Consider the following 25,515-nt stretch of genomic DNA (forward strand, 5'->3'; position numbering starts at 1 on the left):
CTGCTATGCTCCGGCTGGTTCGCTGCCAAAGGGGTGGAAATTGATGGAATCCTGCTTCCTTCTCTTCCCATGGTCAGGAATTCATGTTGTGCCAAAAAATAAATAAATAAATAAATAGGAAAAAAATGATATGAGGTTGGTGTCAAATAGCATTGCTGGATGATGTGAATTCACACATACCTAACTTGGAAGGGATCAATGCTTTTGACTATCTGTTTGTCCAGTGGGATGGGCTGATCAAGCATTGTGGATTTTACTATAGCTTGCAGGTCAGGAGTAAGTGAAGGACACATTAAACAGGTGTCCAAGCCTCTGAGTTTCTAAAAACCAAGATGAACAGAGTGCAGTGTATCAGGAGCAAATATAGATGCTCTTGCCTAAGGTTCACATAAAGCAATAGATGCTTAGAAGCACATCTGTTGACATCCAGCATAGTACTCATGGTAAATCTTGAACTTTCTCAGAGCTTGGGGATTTAAAGTAAAGTGCTTCCAATTCCTAGGTCAGTTACTTGAGTGAACAATGATTGTCATCCACAATTGAGAAACAGGCTCACCAGCATCACATCATTTAGATGGTCTTCATTTCCAGGACTTTAATCTGCCTCAGAGGAAGTAGGTAGAAGAGTCTCCTATTATGCCTATGCATGGGATCTAATATGAAATTGTAAGTAGCTTGCATGCCCTAGAGCATTAATTAATTAAGCAATTAAGTAATTGAAAGAGCCTTGAATACATAAAATGCTAGTTTTTTTTTTTTAAAAAAAAGGTGTGAAGATTGTGAAAACCATTCATCGCTTAGTACTAGATTGACTTGTAGGTATCTGTCTCATTGTTGCTTAAAGGTTCTGTCCATCTAACCATCTTTAGTGTCATGAGGCATTAGACTTAGGGCTTAAGGACTAGTGAAAGCAATTGTGTCATCACGATGATAGTAACACTGACACTGAAAGGAGGAAAATAAAATGCTCACTCTGGTTCCTAGTTAGGTCTGTGCTGCATTTTGTCCATGGCCCAGCAGTACACTGTGATGGCTTCTGCATTTCTCATGAAAGTATGCATCAAAGGATTAAGCCCCCATGCCACCCCCAACCTCCTGCTCAAAATTGTAATTTCCCAATAATGTTCTGAACTCTTAAAGTCATTGTGAACACGTTAAATCAGAGTGAGCGATGGGTGCTGCTTCCTTGCTGTGCGGCTGCACACAGATTATGACCTTGCCTCTCCTCTGGTAGACTTCTTGCACTGGCCAATATGGACAAATATGGACAAAGGAACCATGGGTTCTGTTGACTTGGTGGGCCAGGCATCAAGTTCCAGAGTTTATTGGACTTACCTTAAAAGATTACAGACTGAGTTGTTCTGAGATGGATCTCTGCCTTGCTATTCTTGAGAAACATAACTTGTTGGTTGTTACTTTGCTTTGTAGTGCATGAGATCCAGCTTGATGTTCGAGAATAGCAGGCAGCTCTGGCAGAAGACGTGAAAATATCTACAGCCTCATTCAGAAGCTTACTTAGAAATTATAGCTTGTATCTTTTTGTTGTGCCTAATTTTTGTAATTAAAAGGAAATCATCAAAGAGGAACAGATAGACATCCAGGAACCTTGTGTTTTCTGAAGAAGAAAGGAGAAAATGGGCATTGAAACAGTAAGCAGAACTTTTATTTGTTTTGTTTTATGATATTTAATCAATGAGCCTTTCATAAAACAAGAGGGGAAAGGCTGGAGTTTCAGGGAGGTTCTGTCAGCAGAAAACTGCCTGCTGATTTTTGAATTGATTTCTTCCTAAAGCACAGCTTCCAACTGGAAAGATGCTGCATTTCTGGTACATTTTCAGTGGGTCTAAGATAGCTTGTATAGTTTTTGGAGTGGCTTTCTGTGGGACTCTGATAGGCAGCCTATTTTGGTTAAATTGATCCAGTGACCCAATAGAGAAACCTACAAGGGACAGAAAGGTGAGCCCCGTTCCCAGAATCAGATACCTGTCACAGATAATTCTGTGACTCAGTCAAGCAGACAATGTCCCAAGCTTCTGGCATTCTGGCTAGATTCCACCCCTACAGGTACCTGATTTTAGCCAGGTATGCTCCTCCCCACAGTTACCTGGCACCCAGCCCACTATAAGAGGGGCTGCTTGGCCCCTCCTTGCTCTCTTTAGCCCTCACCTCTTTCACTCTCTAGCCCTCCTTCTCTCTCTCTCCCTTCCCCCATCTCTCCATGTGGCCATGGCTGGTCTCTCTCTCTTTCTACCTTCTCTCCTTTCATCCTGCCTTTCTACAATAAAGCTCTAAAACCATAGATTGTCTTTGATCATGAAGGCCCGCTGTGCTTGAGCAATGGGATGGGCTTTCTCCTAAGGAGCTGCATCTAACTTCCCACCAGAAAGCCATCCTGTGCTCTCGCCCACATGAGAGCCATCCAGTGCCCCATCTCCCCTGGCCTCTCCTCCCTTCATCCCCAGGGCCAAGTGGTGCCTCAGGCCCCCTATTCTGTTCTCAGCTCCTCTGCTGTATCCAGTGTGGGATGCCAGAGGCTGAGAACCTGGTACATGGGGCTGCCCCTTGTTTACCACCGGCTGTGTGGGCTCAGTGACTTAACACAGCCAGACACCCATCCGGGGGCCACGTGGAAAGCATGCACAGTCCTCTCGCGTCCACCTGCCCAGAGCACTGGAACTCTGGCAAGACTCAGGTTCTCTCCCACTCCCCTCTTTCCCCCACACCCATGGCCCCACAGCTATTGCTAAGCTCAGGACACATCCATCAGCTAAATGAACCTGCAGCATTTAGCATCTTGAAGCATCTTTCTGGGAGTCACTGACAAAGGCACACATTCAACACACACAAAGGCAAATGCACACAAAATTGTGGTTTCTATGCACCAGACTTGAGCCCCCATTCATACATATCTAGAAGCTCCTTCTCTCAGTATGGCTGCATCTGAAGTAAGAAATAATTATGGTAAAATGGGTTCATTGGGGGGACATGATCCCAGTGAGTCACTGGAAAGCTCTGTGCCTTATGGGGACACAGAAAGATGAAGGTATCTACAAGCCAGGAAGAATACCCACTAGTGAGAGTTGGCAGGTGTCCTGACCTGCCTTCAAACTGCCAGAAACTCTCCTTTGAAGTACTGTTTTCTGCTGTTTTGTACAACAGCACTCATTGACTACAGTGGCCATGTCTCATACTCTATGATGTCGTTTTGAATGTTTAAATATTCTCTATGCAGCTAATTTTATTAACTCTTTTCTGATACCACGTTTGGTAGTCACTCTAGGGAGATGAGCCTTTCTACTTCTCCCAAAGACTAAAACAGTGGGAGAAGAGATTAGATATTGCAATCAAGTAGTAATTAGGAAGAAAACTGCATACACTTGAATGATTTAGCAGGAAAGGTATTCTGATTAGAAGTGGGGTGTGAAATAACGAGAGCAAACATAAGGAAACATAGCAAACCCTTTTAGTTTTTATATTTGTTATATGTGTGTGTTGTTCTAGGTGTTACTTTTTTTACATGGTACATGGGGCTGCCCAAGAAGTGAAGTGGCAAAATCTGAACTAATACCTAAACAGTTAGGATTTAGTCATAGCCCCTTCAGTACATAGAAAACATGTTTTATTAGACGTGAATCATTCTAGAATTTAAAAAAATGGCATATCCCATAACTATTAGATACTGTCCTTTTCATAAGTCAGATGATGGCAAAAACTACTGATCACTCCTCAAAAAACATTATGCCCTTGGTTGTGCCCTTCCCCCAGCCTTGAGCAGGTTAAATAGACCTTAAGTGTTTGCCACAGATGGTCTTCTGCCTTGCCACACCTGCAATTTCCTACAGGAGCAGACTGCCTGCTGAACTTGCTTTGCACCTCAATCCAGCTGAAACAAAGGATGGCTCTGTGGGTTTTCCTTATATAAATGCAGAGCTGAAAATTAAAATTTGAGCCTTGAGCAGAAACGTTTGTCTTGACTTCATCTTTCTCTCACTCCACAGTCCTTTTTCATTTCCAGCCTCTCTTTTAGGTACCCAGTTCATCCATGACTGCAGGACAGCTACACTTTGGTATAAGTAACCTTTATGAAATTTTGAGGGCACATATTCATGTTGAACATATTCTAGCTTCCCTTGCAGCTAAATTCTAACCAATGGAATATGAACATAAATCTTTAACGTCTTAGTCATCTTCATTAATACTGGGCTAAGTGCTTTTATTCCTGCTTTCCCTGTCCCTGGGTTGACCATAGACATAAAATGTTATCATTTTTTGGGGCACACAAAAGATGCAACAAAGCAAAGGGAACTTGTGTCTCTTAGCACTTCATAAAGTAAGCCAAACATATGGCTCAGAATTTAACCCAAGAGAAAAAAAAAATCAGTGGTTCTCAACCAATGGGTCATGACCCCTTTGAGGGTTCCATATCAGATATCCTGAATATCAGATATTTACATTATGATTCATAACAATATCAAGATTACAGTTATGGAGTAGCAATGAAATAATTTTATGCATGGGGGCTCACTACAATATGAAGAACTATGATAAAGGGTCACAGCATTATGGAGGCTGAAAACTATTGCTTTAAGTAATTATATCTATCTCTGGTTACTGAATCTAGATACCAGTAGATCTCTGTCTTAGCTTGGTTGAGGTAATAAAACGTCCTAAACTTGGTGACTCAAACAACAGAAACTCATTTCTCACAGACAAGAAGGCTGAGAAGTTCCAGAGCCAAGCACTGGCCCACAGACTCTTAGTGAGGGCTATCCCAGAGCATCTTTCCCCTACTCCAGCTCTGTTACAGCCTGAGCAGTGTGTGTGTGTGTGTGGGGGGGGGAGGCAGTGGCTCAGGTGCAACAGCTCTTGTATAACTGCTTGTCTGCAGGCACTTAATCTTCTGATTAATAATACCAATCCTAGTTCGAGGCCAGCCTGGTCTACAGAGTAAGTTCCAGGACAGCCAGGGCTACACAGAGAAACCCTGTCTCATAAAAACCTAAATAAATAAATAAATAAATAAATAAATAAATAAATAAATAAATAAATAATACCAATCATTCTGTTGGTAACAGTATATGTAACCTGTGTATGGCCCAAATTCCAATAGGGACGATTATGTTCCAAGTTAGGAAAACTACCTTCTGGGAAATAAAAAAGTGTTTATTTGGTTAGAATATTACTTTCTTTTTTACGACTGAAAGAAATTTGGACTCACAATCTGAGTCTCAGGTTTGAGCCAGGACTCAGCCATTCGCCTACCATGTGACTTTGAACATGAAATGAAACCTCCCTAAAGCTAAAGCTCTAAACCTGCAGATGATTTTAAGTATAACATCTCTGTATTCCTCCCAGGAAGGAGACAAGATATGGAATTCTTTTATATAAGACACTGAACTTATCAGTCTGTCCTCAGTATTTGATAGCTATCAAGTACGGACACTAACACCTGTTAGCGCTCTCTCCCCAAAGGACAACAGACCTTCAGTGTGTGTATTGAAGAAGGCTAATATCTCATAAACAGGCACCATTGTAGCCCTGAGGGCTTCATAAACACAGCAGGCACCCAATGAAGATTTCGTATGAAAATGAATAAATAGGAACTCTATTTCTGACAGATGTCTCTCTCTCTCTCTCCACACTACTTATGGATCAGGGACTTTGTGTCCATAATTATTTGAAGTATTCATCCGTACATGAAATTGCTCATTCCTCACCAGAAAGAGGGAAGATTGAAACAGGGAGGGGTCTAAGGTTAGGCCTGTGGAAAGGCTGAGGTACGAATGGGCTGGGCAGTCAACAGTGGACTCTATTCTATGCACTCTGCGGAGAGTCTGGTCTTAGATGGTATCTGTCTAGCTTTCCTGTCTTCTTTCTTGACTTTCTGCCATCCCATGCTTCCTAGTTCTCAAAGCTCACTTTTGCCCCTGTTTTAGGCTGAAGCCTTTGGGTAGGGTGTTCTGAAAGAAAGACTCTTGGATTTTCACTGCAGTCTGATAATTAGAACAGACTTCCCAACTAGAGGGAAAGAATCACATAGTGTCATCATTTTATATTTTTCAGAGGTTTCTATTCAGTCCAGTGTGTGGTATTTAGTGGTCCTCAACAAATATTTGCTAGCTTGATTGCTCTGTCACAGGACACACACACACACATACTCATAGTTAAATGCCTCTTAAACATACATGATATCTTCTGAAGCTAAAAGTAATATGCACTCAACCAGTTTTTAAAATCTATTTGGAACATTAAACATGATAGAAGTATCATGTTCAATCATGTATATCAAAAATATCTCTTGCAGGGAGGTTTTTGCCTCAGTATCTGCGGAAGCCATCTTGGCTCCGGAACTCCGCAGAAAGTTGTCTGCACAGGCGAGAGTGTGGACCACATAAGCTAACATCTTCTGGGACAGGCGAGAGCCACAGAGCTTCTGAGGCAGAGCCGTTTTTGGACTCCAGACATCCGGCCACCTTCCCGGCCAGAGGTCAGGTGACCGCCAGGCCTGGGAGGCCCTAGCCTTAGGATCCACGGGAGCCATTTTGGTTCCGGGACTCCGCAGAAAGTAGTCTGCACAGGTGAGAGTGTGGACTACTAAAATTAACAGCTTCTGGGACAGGCCAAAGCAACACAGCTTCTGGGAAAGGTCCTGTTTTGGCCCTTAATCTTCGGCCAGGAGGAGGTCCAAAAGCCAGATAACTCTGCACCTTCCCTGTAAGAGGTGAGCTTGCTTGCGGAGACTGCTCTGACCACTGAAACTCAGAGGAGAGAGCTAGTCTCCCATGTCTGCTGATAGAGGGTAAAAGAATCACCAGAGGAACAATCTCTAAACAGAGACAACTATAACAACTAACTCCAGAGATTACCAGATGGCAAAAGGTAAATGTAAGAATCTTACTAACAGAAACCAAGACCACTCACCATCATCATAACCCAGCACTCCCACTTCACCCAGTGCAGGGCACCCCAACACACCGGAAAAGCTAGACCCGGATTTAAAAGCATATTTTATGATGATGGTAGAGGACATCAAGAAGGACTTTAATAACTCACTTAAAGAAATACAGGAGAACACTGCTAAAGAGTTACAAGTCCTTAAAGAAAAACAGGAAAACACAACCAAACAGGTAGAAGTCCTTAAAGAAAAACAGGAAAACACAACCAAACAGGTGGTGGAAATGAACAAAACCATACTAGACCTAAACAGGGAAGTGGACACAATAAAGAAAACCCAAAGTGAGGCAACGCTGGAGATAGAAACCCTAGGAAAGAAATCTGGAACCATAGATGCAAGCATTAGCAACAGAATACAAGAGATGGAAGAGAGAATCTCAGGTGCAGAAGACTCCATAGAGAACATCAGCACAACAATCAAAGAAAATGGAAAATGCAAAAAGATCCTAACTCAAAACATCCAGGAAATCCAGGACACAATGAGAAGAGCAAACCTACGGATAATAGGAGTGGATGAGAATGAAGATTTTCAACCCAAAGGACCAGCAAATATCTTCAACAAAATTATAGAAGAAAACTTCCCAAATCTAAAGAAAGAGATGCCCATGAACATACAAGAAGCCTACAGAACTCCAAATAGACTAGACCAGAAAAGAAATTCCTCCTGACACATAATAATCAGAACAACAAATGCACTAAATAAAGATAGAATACTAAAAGCAGTAAGGGAAAAAGGTCAAGTAACATATAAAGGCAAGCCTATCAGAATTACACCAGATTTTTCACCAGAGACTATGAAAGCCAGAAGAGCCTGGACAGATATTATACAGACACTAAGAGAAAACAAATTCCAGCCCAGGCTACTATACCCAGCCAAACTCTCAATTAACATAGATGGAGAAACCAAAGTATTCCACAACAAAACCAAATTCACGCATTATCTTTCCATGAATCCAGCCCTTCAAAGGATAATAACAGAAAAAAACCAATACAAGGACAGGAACCATGCCCTAGAAAAATCAAGAAGGTAATCCCTCAACAAACCTAAAAGAAGACAGCCACAAGAACAGAATGCCAACTTTAACAACAAAAATAACAGGAAGCAACAATTACTTTTCCTTAATATCTCTTAATATCAATGGACTCAACTCCCCAATAAAAAGACATAGACTAACAAACTGGCTACACAAACAAGACCCAACATTTTGCTGCTTACAGGAAACTCATCTCAGAGAAAAGGATAGACACTACCTCAGAATGAAAGGCTGGAAAACAATTTTCCAAGCAAATAGTATGAAGAAACAAGCTGGAGTAGCCATTCTAATATCTAATAAAATAGACTTCCAACCCAAAGTCATCAAAAAAGACAAGGAGGGGCACTTCATACTCATCAAAGATAAAATCCTCCCAGAGGAACTATCAATTCTGAATATCTATGCTCCAAATGCAAGGGCAGCCACATTCATTAAAGAAACTTTAGTAAATCTCAAAGCACACATTGCACCTCACACAATAATAGTGGGAGACTTCAACACACCACTTTCACCAATGGACAGATCATGGAATCAGAAACTAAACAGGGACACAGTGAAACTAACAGAAGTTATGAAACAAATGGATCTGACAGATATCTACAGAACATTTTATCCTAAAACAAAAGGATATACCTTCTTCTCAGCACCTCATGGTACCTTCTCCAAAACTGACCACATAATTGGTCACAAAACAAGCCTCAACAGATACAAAAATATTGAAATGGTCCCATGCATCCTATCAGATCACCATGGACTAAGGCTGATATTCAATAACAAAATAAATAATAGAAAGCCAACATTCATGTGGAAATTGAACAACATTCTTCTCAATGATACCTTGGTCAAGGAAGGAATAAAGAAAGAAATTAAGGACTTTTTGGAGTTCAATGAAAATGAAGCCAGAACATACCCAAACTTATGGGACACAATGAAAGCATTTCTAAGAGGAAAACTCATAGCTCTGAGTGCCTCCAAAAAGAAACTAGAGAGAGCACACATTAGCAGCTTGACAACACACGTAAAAGCTCTAGAACAAAAGGAGGCAAATTCACCCAAGAGGAGTACACGGCAGGAAATAATCAAAGTCAGGGGTGAAATCAACCAAGTGGAAACAAGAAGAACTATTCAAAGAATCAACCAATCAAGGAGCTGGTTCTTTGAGAAAATCAACAAGATAGACAAACCCTTAGCCAGACTCACTAGAGGACACAGGGAAAGCATTCTAATTAACAAAATCAGAAATGAAAAGGGAGACATAACAACACATCCTGAAGAAATCCAAAACACCATCAGATCCTTCTACCAAAGGCTATACTCAACAAAACTGGAGAACCTGGATGAAATGGAGAAGTTTCTAGACAGATACCAGGTACCAAAGTTGAATCAAGATCAGGTTAATGATCTAAACAGCCCTATATCCCCCAAAGAAATAGAAGCAGTCATTAATAGTCTCCCAACTAAAAAAAGCCCAGGACCAGATGGGTTTAGTGCAGAGTTCTATCAGACCTTCAAAGAAGATCTAACCCCAGTTCTTCACAAACTATTCCACAAAATAGAAACAGAAGGTACTCTACCCAACTCATTCTATGAAGCCACAATTACTCTGATACCTAAACCACAAGAAGACCCAACAAAGATAGAGAACTTCACACCAATTTTCCTTATGAATATTGATGCATAATCCTCAATAAAGTTCTTGCTAACCGAATCCAAGAACACATCAAAACAATCATCCATCCTAACCAAGTAGGTTTCATCCTAGGGATGCAGGGATGGTTCAATATATGGAAATCCATCAACGTAATCCAGTATATAAACAAACTCAAAGACAAAAACCACATGATCATCTCATTAGATGCTGAGAAAACATTTGACAAGATCCAACACCCATTCATGATAAAAGTCTTGGAAAGATCAGGAATTCAAGGCCCATACCTAAACATGATAAAAGCAATCTACAGCAAACCAGTAGCCAACATCAAAGTAAATGGTGAGAAGCTTGAAGCAATCCCACTAAAATCAGGGACTAGACAAGGCTGTCAACTCTCTCCCTACGTATTCAACATTGTACTTGAAGTACTAGCCAGAGCAATTAGACAACAAAAGGATATGAAGGGGATACAAATTGGAGAGGAAGAAATCAAAATATCACTTTTTGCAGATGATATGATAGTATATATAAGTGACCCTAAAAATTCCACCAGAGAACTCCTAAGCCTGATAAACAGCTTCAGTGAAGTAGCTGGATATAAAATTAACTCGAAGAAGTCAATGGCCTTTCTGTACACAAAGGATAAACAGGCTGAGAAAGAAATTAGGGAAACAACACCCTTCTCAATAGTCACAAATAATATAAAATACCTTGGCATGACTCTAACTAAGGAAGTGAAAGATCTGTATGATAAGAACTTCATGTCTCTGAAGAAAGAAATTAAAGATCTCAGAAGATGGAAAGACCTCCCATGCTCATGGATTGGCATGATCAATATAGTAAAAATGGCAATCTTGCCAAAAGCAATCTACAGATTCAATGCAATCCCCATCAAAATTCCAACTCAATTTTTCAAGGAATTAGAAAGTGCAATCTGCAAATTCATCTGGAATAACAAAAAACCTAGGATAGCAAAAACTCTTCTCAAGGATAAAAGAACCTCTGGTGGAATCACCATGCCCAACCTAAAGCTGTACTACAGAGCAATTGTGATAAAAACTGCATGGTACTGGTATAGTCACAGACAAGTAGAGCAATGGAACAGAATTGATGACCCAGAGATGAACCCACACACCTATGGTCACTTGATCTTTGACAAGGGAGCTAAAACCATCCAGTGGAAAACAGACAGCATTTTCAACAAATGGTGCTGCAAAACTGGCTGTTATCATGTAGAAGATTGCGAATTGATCCATTTCTATCTCCTTGTACTAAGGTCAAATCTAAGTGGATTAAGGAACTCCACATAAAACCAGAGACACTTAAACTTATAGAGGAGAAAGTAGAGAAAAGCCTCGAAGATATGGGCACAGGGAAAATATTCCTGAATAGAACAGCAATGGCTTGTACTGTAAGATCGAGAATCGATAAATGGGACCTCATAAAATTGCAAAGCTTCTCCAAGGCAAAAGACATCGTCAATAAGACAAAAAGACCACCAACAAATTGGGAAATGATCTTTACCTATCCCAAATCGGATAGGGGACTAATATCCAATATATATATAAAGAACTCAAGAAGGTGGACTCCATAAAATCAAATAACCCCATTTAAAAATGGGGCTCAGAGCTAAACAAAGAATTCTTACCTGAGGAATACCGAATGGCAGAGAAGCACCTGAAAAAATGTTCAACATCCTTAATCATCAGGGAAATGCAAATCAAAGGAACCCTGAGATTCCACCTCACACCAGTCAGAATGGCTAAGATCAAAAATTCAGGTGACATCAGATGCTGGCGAGGATGTGGAGAAAGAGGAACACTCCTCCATTGTTGGTAGGATTGCAAGCTTGTACAACCACTCTGGAAATCAGTCTGGCGGTTCCTCAGAAAATTGGACATCGTACTACCGGAGGATCCAGCAACACCTCTCCTGGGCATATATCCAGAAGATGTCCCAACTGGTAAGAAGGACACATGCTCCACTATGTTCATAGCAGCCTTATTTATAATAGCCAGAAGCTGGAAAGAACCCAGATGCCCCTCAACAAAGGAATGGATACAGAAAATGTGGTACATTTACACAGTGGAGTACTACTCAGCTATTAAAAGGAATGAATTTATGAAATTCCTAGGCAAATGGATGGACCTGGAGGGCATCATCCTGAGGAGGTAACCCAATCACAAAGGAACTCACACAATATGTACTCACTGATAAGTGGATATTAGCCCAGAAACTTAGGATACCCAAGATATAAGGTACAATTTGCTAAACACATGAAGACCAAAGTGTGGACACTTTCCTTCTTCTTAGAATTGGGAACAAAACACCCATGGAAGGAATTACAGAGACAAAATTTGGAGCTGTGATGAAAGGATGGACCATCTAGTGATTGCCATATCAAGGGATCCATCCCACAATCAGCTTCCAAATGCTGACACCATTGCATACACTAGCAAGATTTTGCTGAAAGGACCCAGATATAGCTGTCTCTTGTGAGACTATGCCAGGGCCTAGCAAACACAGAAGTGGATGCTCACAGTCAGCTATTGAATGGATCACAGGGCCCCCAATGGAGGAGCTAGACAAAGCACACAAGGAACTAAAGGGAACTGCAACCCTATAGGTGGAACAATATGAACTAACCAGTACCCTGGAGCTCTTGTTTCTAGCTGCATATGTATCAAAAGATGGCCTAGTTGGCCGTCCCTGGAAAGAGAGGCCCATTGGACTTGCAAACTTTATATGCTCCAGTACAGGGAAATGCCAGGGCCAAAAAGTGGGAGTGGGTGGGTAGGAGTGGGGGTGTGGGTATGGGGGACTTTGGGGATAGCATTGGAAATGTAAATGAAGAAAATACCTAATTAAAAAAAAATTACAAAAACAAAACAAAACCAAAAAACCAAAACAAAAAACCAAAAAAAAAAAAAAAACCCAAAACACATCTATGCATCCCCTGCCCATATATGTATCACATACTCATCATCCATTCTTTTGTTTGTGACATCTAGGCTGGCCCTATATCTTGGTATTACAAAGAGTGCTAAATATAAACATGAATGTGCAAATGTCAAAAAAAACAAAACAAAACAAAAACAAATGCTAGTTTGGCTCACTGGATGTGTAAAGTTGAAAGTGTAAAAAAACTGAACATTTTCTTAGAAGGCAAAAGTGCATACAGTGATGGTTAAAGTGTGCTGGCCACACAAAGCAACTTAGACTCCTACTTCACACAAGGACAAAAATAGCCAATGGTTTCATATCCAAGTTTCTCTGTGTAATGTATGTACATTATGTAATGGGCCCAAGAGGAAGACAAGAATCAAATGTGACTTTAATTTCTATCCCATATCTGTCCATTAAGTAAACACTAAACTGTCAAAAAAAAAAAAGAAGAAGAAGAAGAAAGAAAAATATCTCTTATGAAGTCCTCTCTGAAAGGAAATTTTGACAAGTTCCTGATTAGACAGAAACTATTACATCTCCAAGGGAGACTACGCAGCATAACTGTGGCTTCATAGAATGAATTGGGTAGTGTTCCTTCTGTTTCTATTTTGTGAAATAGTTTGAAGAGTATTAATACTAGATCTTCTTTGAAGGTCTGATAGAATTCTGCACTAAACCCATTTGGTCCTGGGCCCTTTTTTGTTGGGAGACTTTTAATTACTGCTTCTATTACATTAGGGGTTATGGGTCTGTTTAGATGGTTTATCTGATCCTGGTTAATCTTTGGTATTTGGTTTCTTTCTAGAAATTTGTCCATTTCATCCAGATTTTCCAGGTTTGTTGAATATAGGCTTTTGTAGTAGGATGTGATGAGTTTTTGAATTTCTTTGGTTTCTGTTGTTTTATCTCCCTTTCATTTCTGATTTTGTTGATTTGGATACTGTCTCTGTGCCCTCTGGTTAGTCAGACTAAGGGTTTATCTATCTTGTTGATTTTCTCAAAGAACCAGCTCCTATATTGTTGATTCTTTGTATAGTTCTTTTTGTTTGTACTTGATTGATTTCAGTCCTGAGTTTGATTATTTCTTGCTGTCTACTCCTCTTGGGTGTATTTGCTTCTTTTTGTTCTAGAACTTCCAGGTGTGCTGTTAATCTGGTAGTGTGTGCTCTCTCCAGTTTCTTTTTGGAGGCACTCAGAGCTAAGTTTCTCTCTTAGCACTGCTTTCCTCAGGTTCCATAGTCTGAGTATTTGTATCAACATTTTCATTAAATTTCAGGAAGTCTCTAATTTCTTTCTTTATTTCTTCCCCGATCAAGTTATCATTGAGTAGAGAATTTTTCAGTTTCCAAGTGTATGTGGGCTTCCTATTGGTTTTGCTGTTATTGAAGACCAGCCTTTAGGCCATGGTGATCTGATAGGATGCATGGGATTATTTTAATCTTCTTGTATCAGTGGAGGGTTGTTTTGTAACCAGTTATATGGCCAATTTTGGAGAAGGAACCATGAGGTGCTGGGAAGAAGGTATTATTCTTTTATTTTAAAATGAAATGTTCTATAGATACCTGTTAAATCCATTGGGTTCATAGCTTCTGTTAGTTTCAATGTGTCTCTGTTTAGTTTGTGTTTCCATGATCTGTTCATTGAGGAGAGTGGGGTGTCGAAGTCTCCCACTATTATTTTGTGAGGTGCAATGTGTGTTTTGAGCTTTATAAAGTTTCTTTTATGAATGTGGGTGCCCTTGCATTTGGAGCATAGATTTCAGAATTGAGGGTTCTTCTTGGTAGATTTTTCCTTTGATGAGTATGAAATGTCCATCATTATCCTTTTTGATAACTTTTGGTTGAAAGTTGATTTTATTCGATATTAGAATGGCTACTCCAGCTTGTTTCTTGGGACCATTTGTTTGGAAAATTGTTTTCTAGCCCTTTAGTGTCTGTGTTTGACACTGAGGTGCATTTCCTGTATGCAGCAAAATACTGGGTCCTGTTTATGTATCCAGCCTGTTAGTCTATGTCTTTTTATTGGGGAATTGAGTCCCTTGATGTTAAGAAATATTAAGGAATAGTGATTGTTGCTTCCTGTTATTTTTGACGTTGTTTTTATGTTTGTGTGGGTATCTTTTTGGGGGTTTGTGGAAAGATTACTTTCTTGCTTTTTCTAGGGTATAGTTCTCCCCCCCCCCCTTGTGTTGGTGTTTTCCATCTATTATCCTTTGTAGGGCTGGGTTTGTGGAAAGTATTGTGTAAATTTGGTTTTGTCATGTCATCTTTACTTCTCCATCTATGGTAATTGAGAGTTTTGCTGGGTATAGTATCCTGGGCTGGCATTTGTGTTTTCTTAGTTCTTTTATACTTCTTACAGAAGTATAACATCTGTCCAGGATCTTCTGGCTTTCATAGTTTCTGATGAGAAGTCTGGTGTAATTCTGATAGGTCTGCCTTTATATGTTACTTAATCTTTTTCTTTTACTGCTTTTAATATTCTTTGTTTTGTGAATTTGGTGTTTTGACTGTTATGTGACAGGAGAAATTTCTTTTCTGGTTCGGTTTATTTGGAGTTCTGTAGACCTCTTCTATGTTTATGGGCATCTCTTTCTTTAGGTTGGAGAAGTTTTCTTCTATAATTTTGTTGAAGATATTTACTGTCCCTTTAAGTTAGGAATCTTTGCTCTCTTCTATACCTATTATCCTTAGATTTGGACTTTTCATTGTGTCCTGGATTTCCTGAATGCTTTGGGTTAGGAGCTTTTTGCATTTGGAATTTTCTTTTACTATTGTGTCAATGTTTTCTATGGTAACCTCTGCACCTGAGATTCTCTCTTCTATCTCTTGTATTCTGTTGGTGATACTTGCATCTATGGCTCCTGATCGCTTTCCTAAGTTTTCTATCTCCAGGGTTCTCTCCCTTTGTGATTTCTTTATTGTTTCTATTTCTATTTTTAAATCCTGGTTGGTTTTTTTCAATTCCTTCACCTGTTTGGTTGTATTTTCCTGTAATTCTTTAAAAGAATTTTGTGTTTCCTCTTTAAGAGCTTCTAGCTGTTTACCTGTGTTCTCCTGTATTTATTTAAGGGAGGTATTTATGTTCTTCTTAAGTCCTCTATCATCATCATGAGATGTTATTTTAAATCAGAGTATTGCTTTTCTGGTGTGTTGGGGTATCCAGGGCTCACTCTGGTGGGAGAATTGGGTTCTGATGATGCCAAGTAGCCTTGGTTTCTGTTGCTTATATTCTTGCCCTTAGCTCTCGCCATCTGGTTATCTCTGGTGTTAGCTGTTCTTGCTGTCTCTGACTGTGGCTTGTCCCTCCTGCAAGCCTGTGTGTCAGACTAGTTCTCTCCAGGTGGAATTTGTGTATAAAGGGCTATGGCGCAGGGTCATTTCCAGAGTGCAGACAGAAACCAGAAGGATCCTATCCCCAGCTGTTCCTTGGTTCCTGTGTCATGTTGGTCCTGGGAGGGTCCCTCTTGGACCAGGAATTTGAGCAGAAGTGGTGGTCTTACCTGTGATCACAGGTGTGTCAGCACTCCTGGGAGACCAGCACTCTCCCAAAGGTATTTGGGTATGGAGCCCTGTGGCACCAGCGCAGATGGAAACTGGAAGCTCAGTGTAATTTTAAGTGCATGTAACAGCAGAGCATAAATTCTAACACATATAGACAGTCATTATTTAGAAGTACAACTTGCCCCTAGAGACAAGCCATAATTTATGTTCATTAGCATTATTTTTCTTGCTTACATTTCTTAGGAAACTTACTGAATTAAAACCAGCTTCTTCTGGAGAAAAGCAATACCAATAAAACTTCATCGATGTCTTTATAGATTATATCACAACAGCCTGGAAAGGGGATGGTGTAAAAAAAAAAAATCAATGGACTAAAAGGGACAAACACAGCTTTTGATCCCAGTTGTTAACATTGAATTTTATCCTAGTTGGTTCCTGCCAGTCCTTTGTAGGCATTCCTCTGTTTTGTGTCAGATACTTTAATGTACCTTGCCTGCTGTGGTATCCTACTCCTTTGTTTTCTGTATTATATAAAACTGATGCTCATTTTGAGACAAAATACATTCAGATTCAGCACAGAGAGAGAGAGAGAGAGAGAGAGAGAGAGAGAGAGAGAGAGAGAGAGAGAGAGAAACACAACATTTTTTCCTAGCCTCAAAGAGGGCAACCAGCTCTTTTTTGGTAAGAACTCAAACTTTGAATAAATTTTCCAAAACTTTCTAACAGAATGTTGCTTTGAGCTTTGATTCTGGAAAGCATAGGCATAAGCCATCAATCTGTAGAGTTCCACAGGCAATAGAAGCCTTCAAAACTAGTTGCATTTCAGACCATAGACTTAAAGTAGGCCACTGAGAGAGCTTACCCTTTTTACAATGAGAATTTTGCATTGAAAATTCTTCAGGGAACTCAATTTTATCTGCCTCTCAAATCTAACCAATTGCAAAATTGAATTTGGGGTTGGTTTTTTTGGTACAATGATAAAGTCAATTCCAAGTCCTTAGATAATTTTGGAATTTGAATTAGAGATTGCAAAAGAGAAAATAATCCCCTCTCCACGTAAATGGCTCTTTGAAATTTGCAAAAGAACATAAATATATCATTATTGTCCTACTGATATTTATCAAGTTATTCCCTATTTGATGTGCAATAAAGGTTTATTGGGTTTTTATTTTCATTTTATTATTTTATTTTTATTGCTTTATGAATCTAAATCATGAACTTCTTGAGTTCAGTTTATGCAGAGACACATAAAGAAGCTGTTCATCATAGCCTAAAACTTGCAGTTGGCATTATTTTTACAATGACTCTTCATTCTAGAGAATTTTTTTTTAAAGGGAATGGCAGTTTATAATTTGAATAGGCTTCCCATTTCCTTTTTATGGTGATGGGCACTGATGTTAAAGACAAAAATGCCCTCTTCAGTCAAGAAAAAGGGACATTTTCTTCCATGAACTCAGTTGTAAAACCCTTGGAGATGGACCTGGATCCTGTATGAACTTGGTGCTTGTGTTTTATCCAATTGCCAAGATCTGACCAGAGCCCACTGATGTGATGTATGATTTATAATGCACTTGACCTTTAATCATGACCTCATGTCAGTGGAATTACCTTCTGAGATAGAAAGCCCAAAAGTTCCAGGAACCACAGAACACCCTGATATTTCCCTCAAGCTCATAGGTCACAGGGACTTACCGGTTGACTTCTCTACCTTTTCCTTAATGGAGTGGATTATAATCTTCTCAGTGGACTGTCTGCTCCTTTTCCAGATACTGCTCAGCAACATGGGGCATGGGGTTAGCCTGTGCAGTGGAGGCACTAACAGCTCAAGCAGAGGAAGTCAACTGTAATGCCCATTCTGTCCACACCCCTGGGAAAGGCCATTCAAGAGAACATCAGCTTATCTGACAAGGCACTGAGGAGCCTATGCCTACTCTGTAATCCAGGGTCACCTAGAATTTGTGTTAAACCAAGCTGGTCTTGAATGTAGAACACCTTTCTCATCTCTACTTTCTGAGATTATAGAAGTGCAACACCATTCCAGGCCAGGAAGAGGTCTTCAGACTTAACAGAATGCACCAAGGAGCTTGCTGGGAAAAATTCCTAAGCTATGGATTCAATTTAGGTAGGTAGGTAGATAGATAGATAGATAGATAGATAGATAGATAGATAGATAGATAGATAGACAGACAGACAGACAGACTGATAAATAGTTGGAGAGGAAGGTTTTACTAGATAGCTTAGGCTAACTTTGAACTCTCTATGTATCTCCAAGATCCTCAGTGAGATCTTCCTGTCTTGAGCTCCCAAGTGTAGGTATTATAGGTCTGAGTCAGCATACCTATCTAGCCTCTGGTGATCAAGAAACATTGCTGTTTTCAAGGTAGAGAAAACAAAGACTGTTCTTTAGCTGCTTTGCCTTCAGCAATGATAAAGACAACTCTCACCAGCGTTACTTCTGATGCCACCTCTGAGACCCCTAAAGGGGGACATCAAATCAAGACTTACACAATGGAAAACTCAGTTACCCTTTGTCTTAATCCGAGTTTCTGTTCCCACACAAAACATCATGACCAAGAAGCAAGTTGGGGAGGAAAGGGTTTATTCAGATTATACTTCCACGTTGTTGTTCCTCACCAAAGGAAGTCACGAGTGGAACTCAAGCAGGTCAGGAAGCAGGACAGAGGATGCAGAGGCCATGGAGGGATGTTACTGACTGGCTTGCTTCTCCTGGCTTTCTCGGCTTGCTTTCCTATAGAACCCAAGACCACCAGCCCAGGGATGGCACCACCCAGAGTGGGCTCTCCTACCCTTAATCACTAATTGAGAAAATGCCTTACAACTGGTTCTCATGGAGGCCTTTTCTCAAGGGAGGCTCCTTTCTCTGTGATAACTCCAGCTTGTGTCAAGTTGACACACAAAACCAGCCAGCACACCCCCCCCCAAGTATTCTTTACATGTGGTTAGTAACACAATTCATTCATATACAGGTTGTTCACATTGAGAGTTCCATTTTACCTCTGCCATCTAGTCCTTGGTCCACAGGAGGTTTCTGGTTTCACTGTCTGTACTCCCATTCTTTCTGTGATGTACAGGAGAGGTGAGAACTGTGGTTAGAGAATGAGATGGGGCAAGAGAAGGAATTTTGTTTGTTAGATCAAGTCCTGACTGGGGAGAATTGAGGCTAATGATAAAAAAATGAAAAGAAAAGGCAAACAGAAGTCCAAGAAGCTAATTGACTTACATGACATGGAAACGATTAAATTACAGAGCAAGCAGGAAGGAGGAGCCGGAGACACCATTTTTGACTTGAGAGAGTTTGGAATTAGTGTGTGGCTATTCCTTTTGCAAACCCTCGAGGCTCTTCCCCTCAGGGTTCCTGCCAAGAATTGCCTTGCCCATACCCTGCACATGGACATTGGGCTGTGAGTGCTGCTGGTACTTGAGGAGCCAGGCTACAAGAAACACATTCCCTTCTGGGCCTCAGGCTCCTCCTCTGTGAACTGGCAAAAGATTCTAGATCAGTGGTTCTCAACCTTCCTAACGCTGACACCCTTTAATGCAGTTCCTCCGGTTATGGTGACCCCAACCATAAAGTTATTTTGTTGCTACTTCATAACTGTAATTTTGCTACTGTTATGAGCAATGTAATGTAATATCTGATGCAATACATAATATAATATGAATATCTCACATGTAGGATATTTGATATGTGACCACCCCAATGTGCTGCAACCCACAGGTTCAGAACTGCTGTGCTAGAGGATCCCACATTGCAATGCCTTTACACATGGCTGTGCTCCTCCCTGCATTAGGAAAGGATGAAGAGGAAGTGAGAGCTTCAGGTGGAGAAGCCTGGTAGGGACAACAGTGGAGAGGTTGAGCAGGGGAAGTAGAGCTATGGCTACAGAACCTGGTCTTAGGGTGACTCCTTAGCTGCATTCTGGTGATACCTCTACTTCTACAGGCAGGCTGAAGAGTCCCCGTAGCTTATTGTCAGCAGCATCTAGAGATCCCCTCAAAAGACACAGCACAGAGTCACAGGCCAAAGCTTTCCTGTGCCAAGGGACAGCTCCCAACTTTGAGCATTCATCGGTCATCAGAATGAATGTGAAAACACTCTTCTTAAGTAGTTATCAACCAAGCAAGGTGGATCAGCAGCAAACAGCTTGGTTGATGGTTCATACAGGGATGCCAGGAGCTACTGGTGTTTTGGAAAGGCCTGAGAACAGAGCAAATAAAATGGGTGACATTATGGAGCGAAGCTCTAAGTTTTACTTTTATTTCGCTATTGGCTTCATTTCTCAGTTCCACTGGGGAAATCAAAGTTCTTCTCTGTCAAGAGAGACTAGACATAAAAGACCTTGATATTGGTGGGATTAGATCAATGGAGACTATTTTTTTTTTTAGTCCAGCCTCATTTTATTTTTTTTTAATTTTTAATATTTTTATTACATATTTTCCTCAATTACATTTCCAATGCTATCCCAAAAGTCCCCCATAGCGCCCATCAATTCCCTACCCACCCATTCCCATTCTTTTGGCCCTGGCATTCCCCTATATTGGGGCATATAAAGTTTGCAAGTCCAATGGGCCTCTCTTTCCAGTGATGGCCAACTAGGCCATCTTTCGATACATATGCAGCTAGAGACAAGAGCTCCGGGGTTCTGGTTAGTTCATCATGTTGTTCCAACAATAGGGTTGCAGATCCCTTTAGCTCCTTGGGTACTTTCTCTAGCTTCTCCATTGGGAGCCCTGTGATACATCCAATAGCTGACTGTGAACATCCACTCCTGTGTTTGCTAGGCCCCGGCATCGTCTCACAAGAGACAGCTATATTTGGGTCCTTTCAGCAAAATCTTGCTAGTGTATGCAATGGTGTCAGCGTTTAGAAGCTGATTATGGGATGGATCCCTGGATACGGCAGTCTCTAAATGGTCCATCCTTTCATCACAGCTACGAACTTTGTCTCTGTAACTCCTTCCCTGGGTGTTTTGTTCCCAATTCTAAGAAGGTGCACAGTGTCCACACTTTGGTCTTCATTCTTCTTGAGTTTCATGCGTTTAGCACATTGTATCTTATATCTTGGGTATCCTAAGTTTTGGGCTAATATCCACTTATCAGTGAATACATATTGTGTGAGTTCTTTTGTGATTGTGTTACTTCACTCAAGATGATGCCCTCCAGGTCCATCCATTTGGCTAGGAATTTCATAAATTCATTCTTTTTAATAGCTGAGTAGTACTCCATTGTGTAAATGTACCATAATTTCTGTATCCATTCCTCTGTTGAGGGACATCTGGGTTCTTTCCAGCTTCTGGCTATTATAAATATGGCTGCTATGAACATAGTGGAGCATGTGTCCTTTTTACCGGTTGGGCCATCTTCTGGATATATGCCCAGGAGAGGTATTGCTGGATCCTCCGGTAGTACTATGTCCAATTTTCTGAGGAACCGCCAGACTGATTTCCAGAGTGGTTGTACAAGCTTGCAATCCCACCAACAATGGAGGAGTGTTCCTCTTTCTCCACATCCTCGCCAGCATCTGCTGTCACCTGAATTTTTGATCTTAGCCATTCTGACTGGTGTGAGGTGGAATCTCAGGGTTGTTTTGATTTGCATTTCCCTGATGATTAAGGATGTTGAACATTTTTTCAGGTGCTTCTCTGCCATTCGGTATTCCTCAGGTGAGAATTCTTTGTTCAGTTCTGAGCCCCATTTTTTTTTTTTAAGATTTATTTATTTATTATATATAAGTACACTGTAGCTGTCTTCAGACACTCCAGAAGAGGGCGCCAGATCTCGTTACGGATGGTTGTGAGCCACCATGTGGTTGCTGGGATTTGAACTCTGGACCTTCGGAAGAGCAGTCGGGTGCTCTTACCCACTGAGCCATCTCACCAGCCCCCTGAGCCCCATTTTTTAATGGGGTTATTTGACTTTCTGGAGTCCACCTTCTTGAGTTCTTTATATATATTGGATATTAGTCCCTTATCTGATTTAGGATAGGTGAAGATCCTTTCCCAATCTGTTGGTGGTTTTTTTTTTTTGTCTTATTGATGGTGTCTTTAGCCTTGCAGAAGCTTTGTAGTTTCATGAGGTCCCACTTGTCAATTCTCGATCTTACAGCACAAGCCATTGCTGTTCTATTCAGGAATTTTTCCCCTGTGCCCATATCTTCAAGGCTTTTCCCCACTTTCTCCTCTATAAGTTTCAGTGTCTCTGTTTTTATGTGAAGTTCTTTGATCCACTTAGACTTGACCTTAGTACAAGGAGATAGGAATGGATCGATTCGCATTCTTCTACATGTTAATAACCAGTTGTGCCAGCACCATTTGTTGAAAATGCTGTCTTTCTTCCACTGGATGTTTTTAGCTCCCTTGTCGAAGATCAAGTGACCATAGGTGTGTGGGTTCATTTCTGGGTCTTCAATTCTATTCCATTGGTCTATTTGTCTGTCACTATACCAGTACCATGCAGTTTTTATCACAATTGCTCTGTAGTAGAGCTTTAGGTCCGGCATGGTGATTCTACCAGAGGTTCTTTTATCCTTGAGAAGAGTTTTTGCTATCCTAGGTTTTTTGTTATTCCAGATGAATTTGCAGATTGCATTTTCTAATTCGTTGAAGAATTGATTTGGAATTTTGATGGGGATTGCATTGAATCTGTAGATTGCTTTTGGCAAGATAGCCATTTTTACAATGTTGATCCTGCCAATCCATGAGCATGGGAGATCTTTCCATCTTCTGAGATCTTCTTTAATTTCTTTCTTTAGAGACTTGAAGTTCTTATCATAGAGATCTTTCACTTCCTTAGTTAGAGTCACGCCAAGATATTTAATATTATTTGTGACTATTGAGAAGGGTGTTGTTTCCCTAATTTCTTTCTCAGCCTGTTTATTCTTTGTGTAGAGAAAGGCCATTGATTTGTTTGAGTTAATTTTATATCCAGCTACTTCACCGAAGCTGTTTATCAGGCTTAGGAGTTCTCTGGTGGAATTTTTAGGGTCACTTATATATACTATCATATCATCTGCAAAGAGTGATATTTTGACTTCATCTTTTCCAATTTGTATCCCTTTGATCTCCTTTTGTTGTCGAATTGCTCTGGCTAGGACTTCAAGTACAATGTTGAATAGGTATGGAGAAAGTGGACAGCCTTGTCTAGTCCCTGATTTTAGAGGGATTGCTTCAAGCTTCTCACCATTTACTTTGATGTTGGCTACTGGTTTGCTGTAGATTGCTTTTATCATGTTTAGGTATGGGCCTTGAATTTCTGATCTTTCCAAGACTTTTATCATGAATGGGTGTTGGATCTTGTCAAATGCTTTTTCCGCATCTAACGAGATGACCATGTGGTTTTTGTCTTTGAGTTTGTTTATATACTGGATTACGTTGATGGATTTCTGTATATTGAACCATCCCTGCATCCCTGGGATGAAACCTACTTGGTCAGGATGGATGATTGTTTTGATGTGTTCTTGGAATCGGTTAGCAAGAACTTTATTGAGGATTTTTGCATCAATATTCATAAGGGATATTGGTCTGAAGTTTTCTATCTTTGTTGGGTCTTTTTGTGGTTTAGGTATCAGAGTAATTGTGGCTTCATAGAATGAGTTGGGTAGAGTACCTTCTGTTTCTATTTTGTGGAATAGGTTGTGAAGAACTGGGATTAGGTCTTCTTTGAAGGTCTGATAGAACTCTGCACTAAACCCATCTGGTCCTGGGCTTTTTTTAGTTGGGAGACTATTAATGACTACTTCTATTTCTTTGGGGGATATAGGGCTGTTTAGATCATTAACCTGATCTTGATTCAACTTTGGTACCTGGTATCTGTCTAGGAACTTCTCCATTTCATCCAGGTTCTCCAGTTTTGTTGAGTATAGCCTTTGGTAGAAGGATCTGATGGTGTTTTGGATGTCTTCAGGATCTGTTGTTATGTATCCTTTTTCATTTCTGATTTTGTTAATTAGGATGCTTTCCCTGTGCCCTCTAGTGAGTCTGGCTAAGGGTTTATCTATCTTGTTGATTTTCTCAAAGAACCAGCTCCTTGATTGGTTGATTCTTTGAATAGTTTTTCTTGTTTCCACTTGGTTGATTTTGCCCCTGAGTTTGATTATTTCCTGCCGTCTACTCCTCTTGGGTGAATTTGCTTCCTTTTGTTCTAGTGCTTTTAGGTGTGTTGTCAAGCTGCTAATGTGTGCTCTCTCTAGTTTCCTTTTGGAGGCACTCAGAGCTATGAGTTTTCCTCTTAGAAATGCTTTCATTGCGTCCCATAAGTTTGGGTATGTTGTGGCTTCATTTTCATTGAACTCTAAAAAGTCCTTAATTTCTTTCTTTATTCCTTCCTTGACCAAGGTATCATTGAGAAGAGTGTTGTTCAGTTTCCACGTGAAGGTTGGCTTTCTATTATTTATTTTGTTATTGAAGATCAGCCTTAGTCCATGGTGATCTGATAGGATGCATGGGACAATTTCAATATTTTTGTATCTGTTGAGGCCTGTTTTGTGACCAATTATGTGGTCAATTTTGGAGAAGGTACCATGAGGTGCTGAGAAGAAGGTATATCCTTTTGTTTTAGGATAGAATGTTCTGTAGATATCTGCCAGATCCATTTGATTCATAATTTCTCTTAGTTTCTCTGTGTCCCTGTTTAGTTTCTGTTTCCATGATCTGTCCATTGGTGAAAGTGGTGTGTTGAAGTCTCCCACTATTATTGTATGAGGTGCAATGTGTGCTTTGAGATTTACTAAAGTTTCTTTAATGAATGTGGCTGCCATTGTATTTGGAGCATAGATATTCAGGATTGATAGTTCCTCTTGGAGGATTTTACCTTTGATGAGTATGAAGTGTCCCTCCCTGTCTTTTTTAATGACTTTGGGTTGGAAGTCAATCTTATCAGATATTAGAATGGCTACTCCAGCTTGTTTCTTCATACCATTTGCTTGGAAAATTGTTTTCCAGCCTTTCATTCTGAGGTAGTGTCTATCTTTTTCTCTCAGATGAGTTTCCTGTAAGCAGCAAAATGTTGGGTCTTGTTTGTGTAGCCAGTTTGTTAGTCTATGTCTTTTTATCGGGGAGTTGAGTCCATTGATATTAAGAGATATTAAGGAAAAGTAATTGTTGTTTCCTGTTATTTTTGTTGTTAAAGTTGGCATTCTGTTCTTGTGGCTGTCTTCTTTTAGGTTTGTTGAGGGATTACCTTCTTGTTGTTTCTAGGGCGTGGTTCCTGTCCTTGTATTGGTTTTTTTCTGTTATTATCCTTTGAAGGGCTGGATTCGTGGAGAGATAATGTGTGAATTTGGTTTTGTCGTGGAATACTTTGGTTTCTCCATCTATGTTAATTGAGAGTTTGGCTGGGTATAATAGCCTGGGCTGGAATTTGTGTTCTTTTAGTGTCTGTATAACATACGTCCAGGATCTTCTGGCTC

General features: G+C 40.3%; 1 protein-coding gene across 1 annotated transcript in view; it reads right to left on the bottom strand.

Annotated features, from left to right (window-relative positions):
- Positions 1-25,515, bottom strand: part of Plekhg7 (pleckstrin homology and RhoGEF domain containing G7) — an 80,207-nt gene that overhangs the window by 2,423 nt on the left and 52,269 nt on the right. Inside the window, 5 exon segments of the mRNA XM_085842579.1 lie at positions 181-320; positions 1,530-1,659; positions 1,831-1,939; positions 17,781-17,910; positions 18,533-18,564. Of these exon segments, the coding sequence (XP_085698705.1) occupies positions 181-320; positions 1,530-1,659; positions 1,831-1,939; positions 17,781-17,910; positions 18,533-18,564 (541 nt within the window).

This window comes from Mus caroli, unplaced genomic scaffold, assembly GCF_978045245.1.
Source record: "Mus caroli unplaced genomic scaffold, Mus_caroli_1 scaffold_9, whole genome shotgun sequence".
Lineage (NCBI taxonomy): Eukaryota > Metazoa > Chordata > Mammalia > Rodentia > Muridae > Mus > Mus caroli.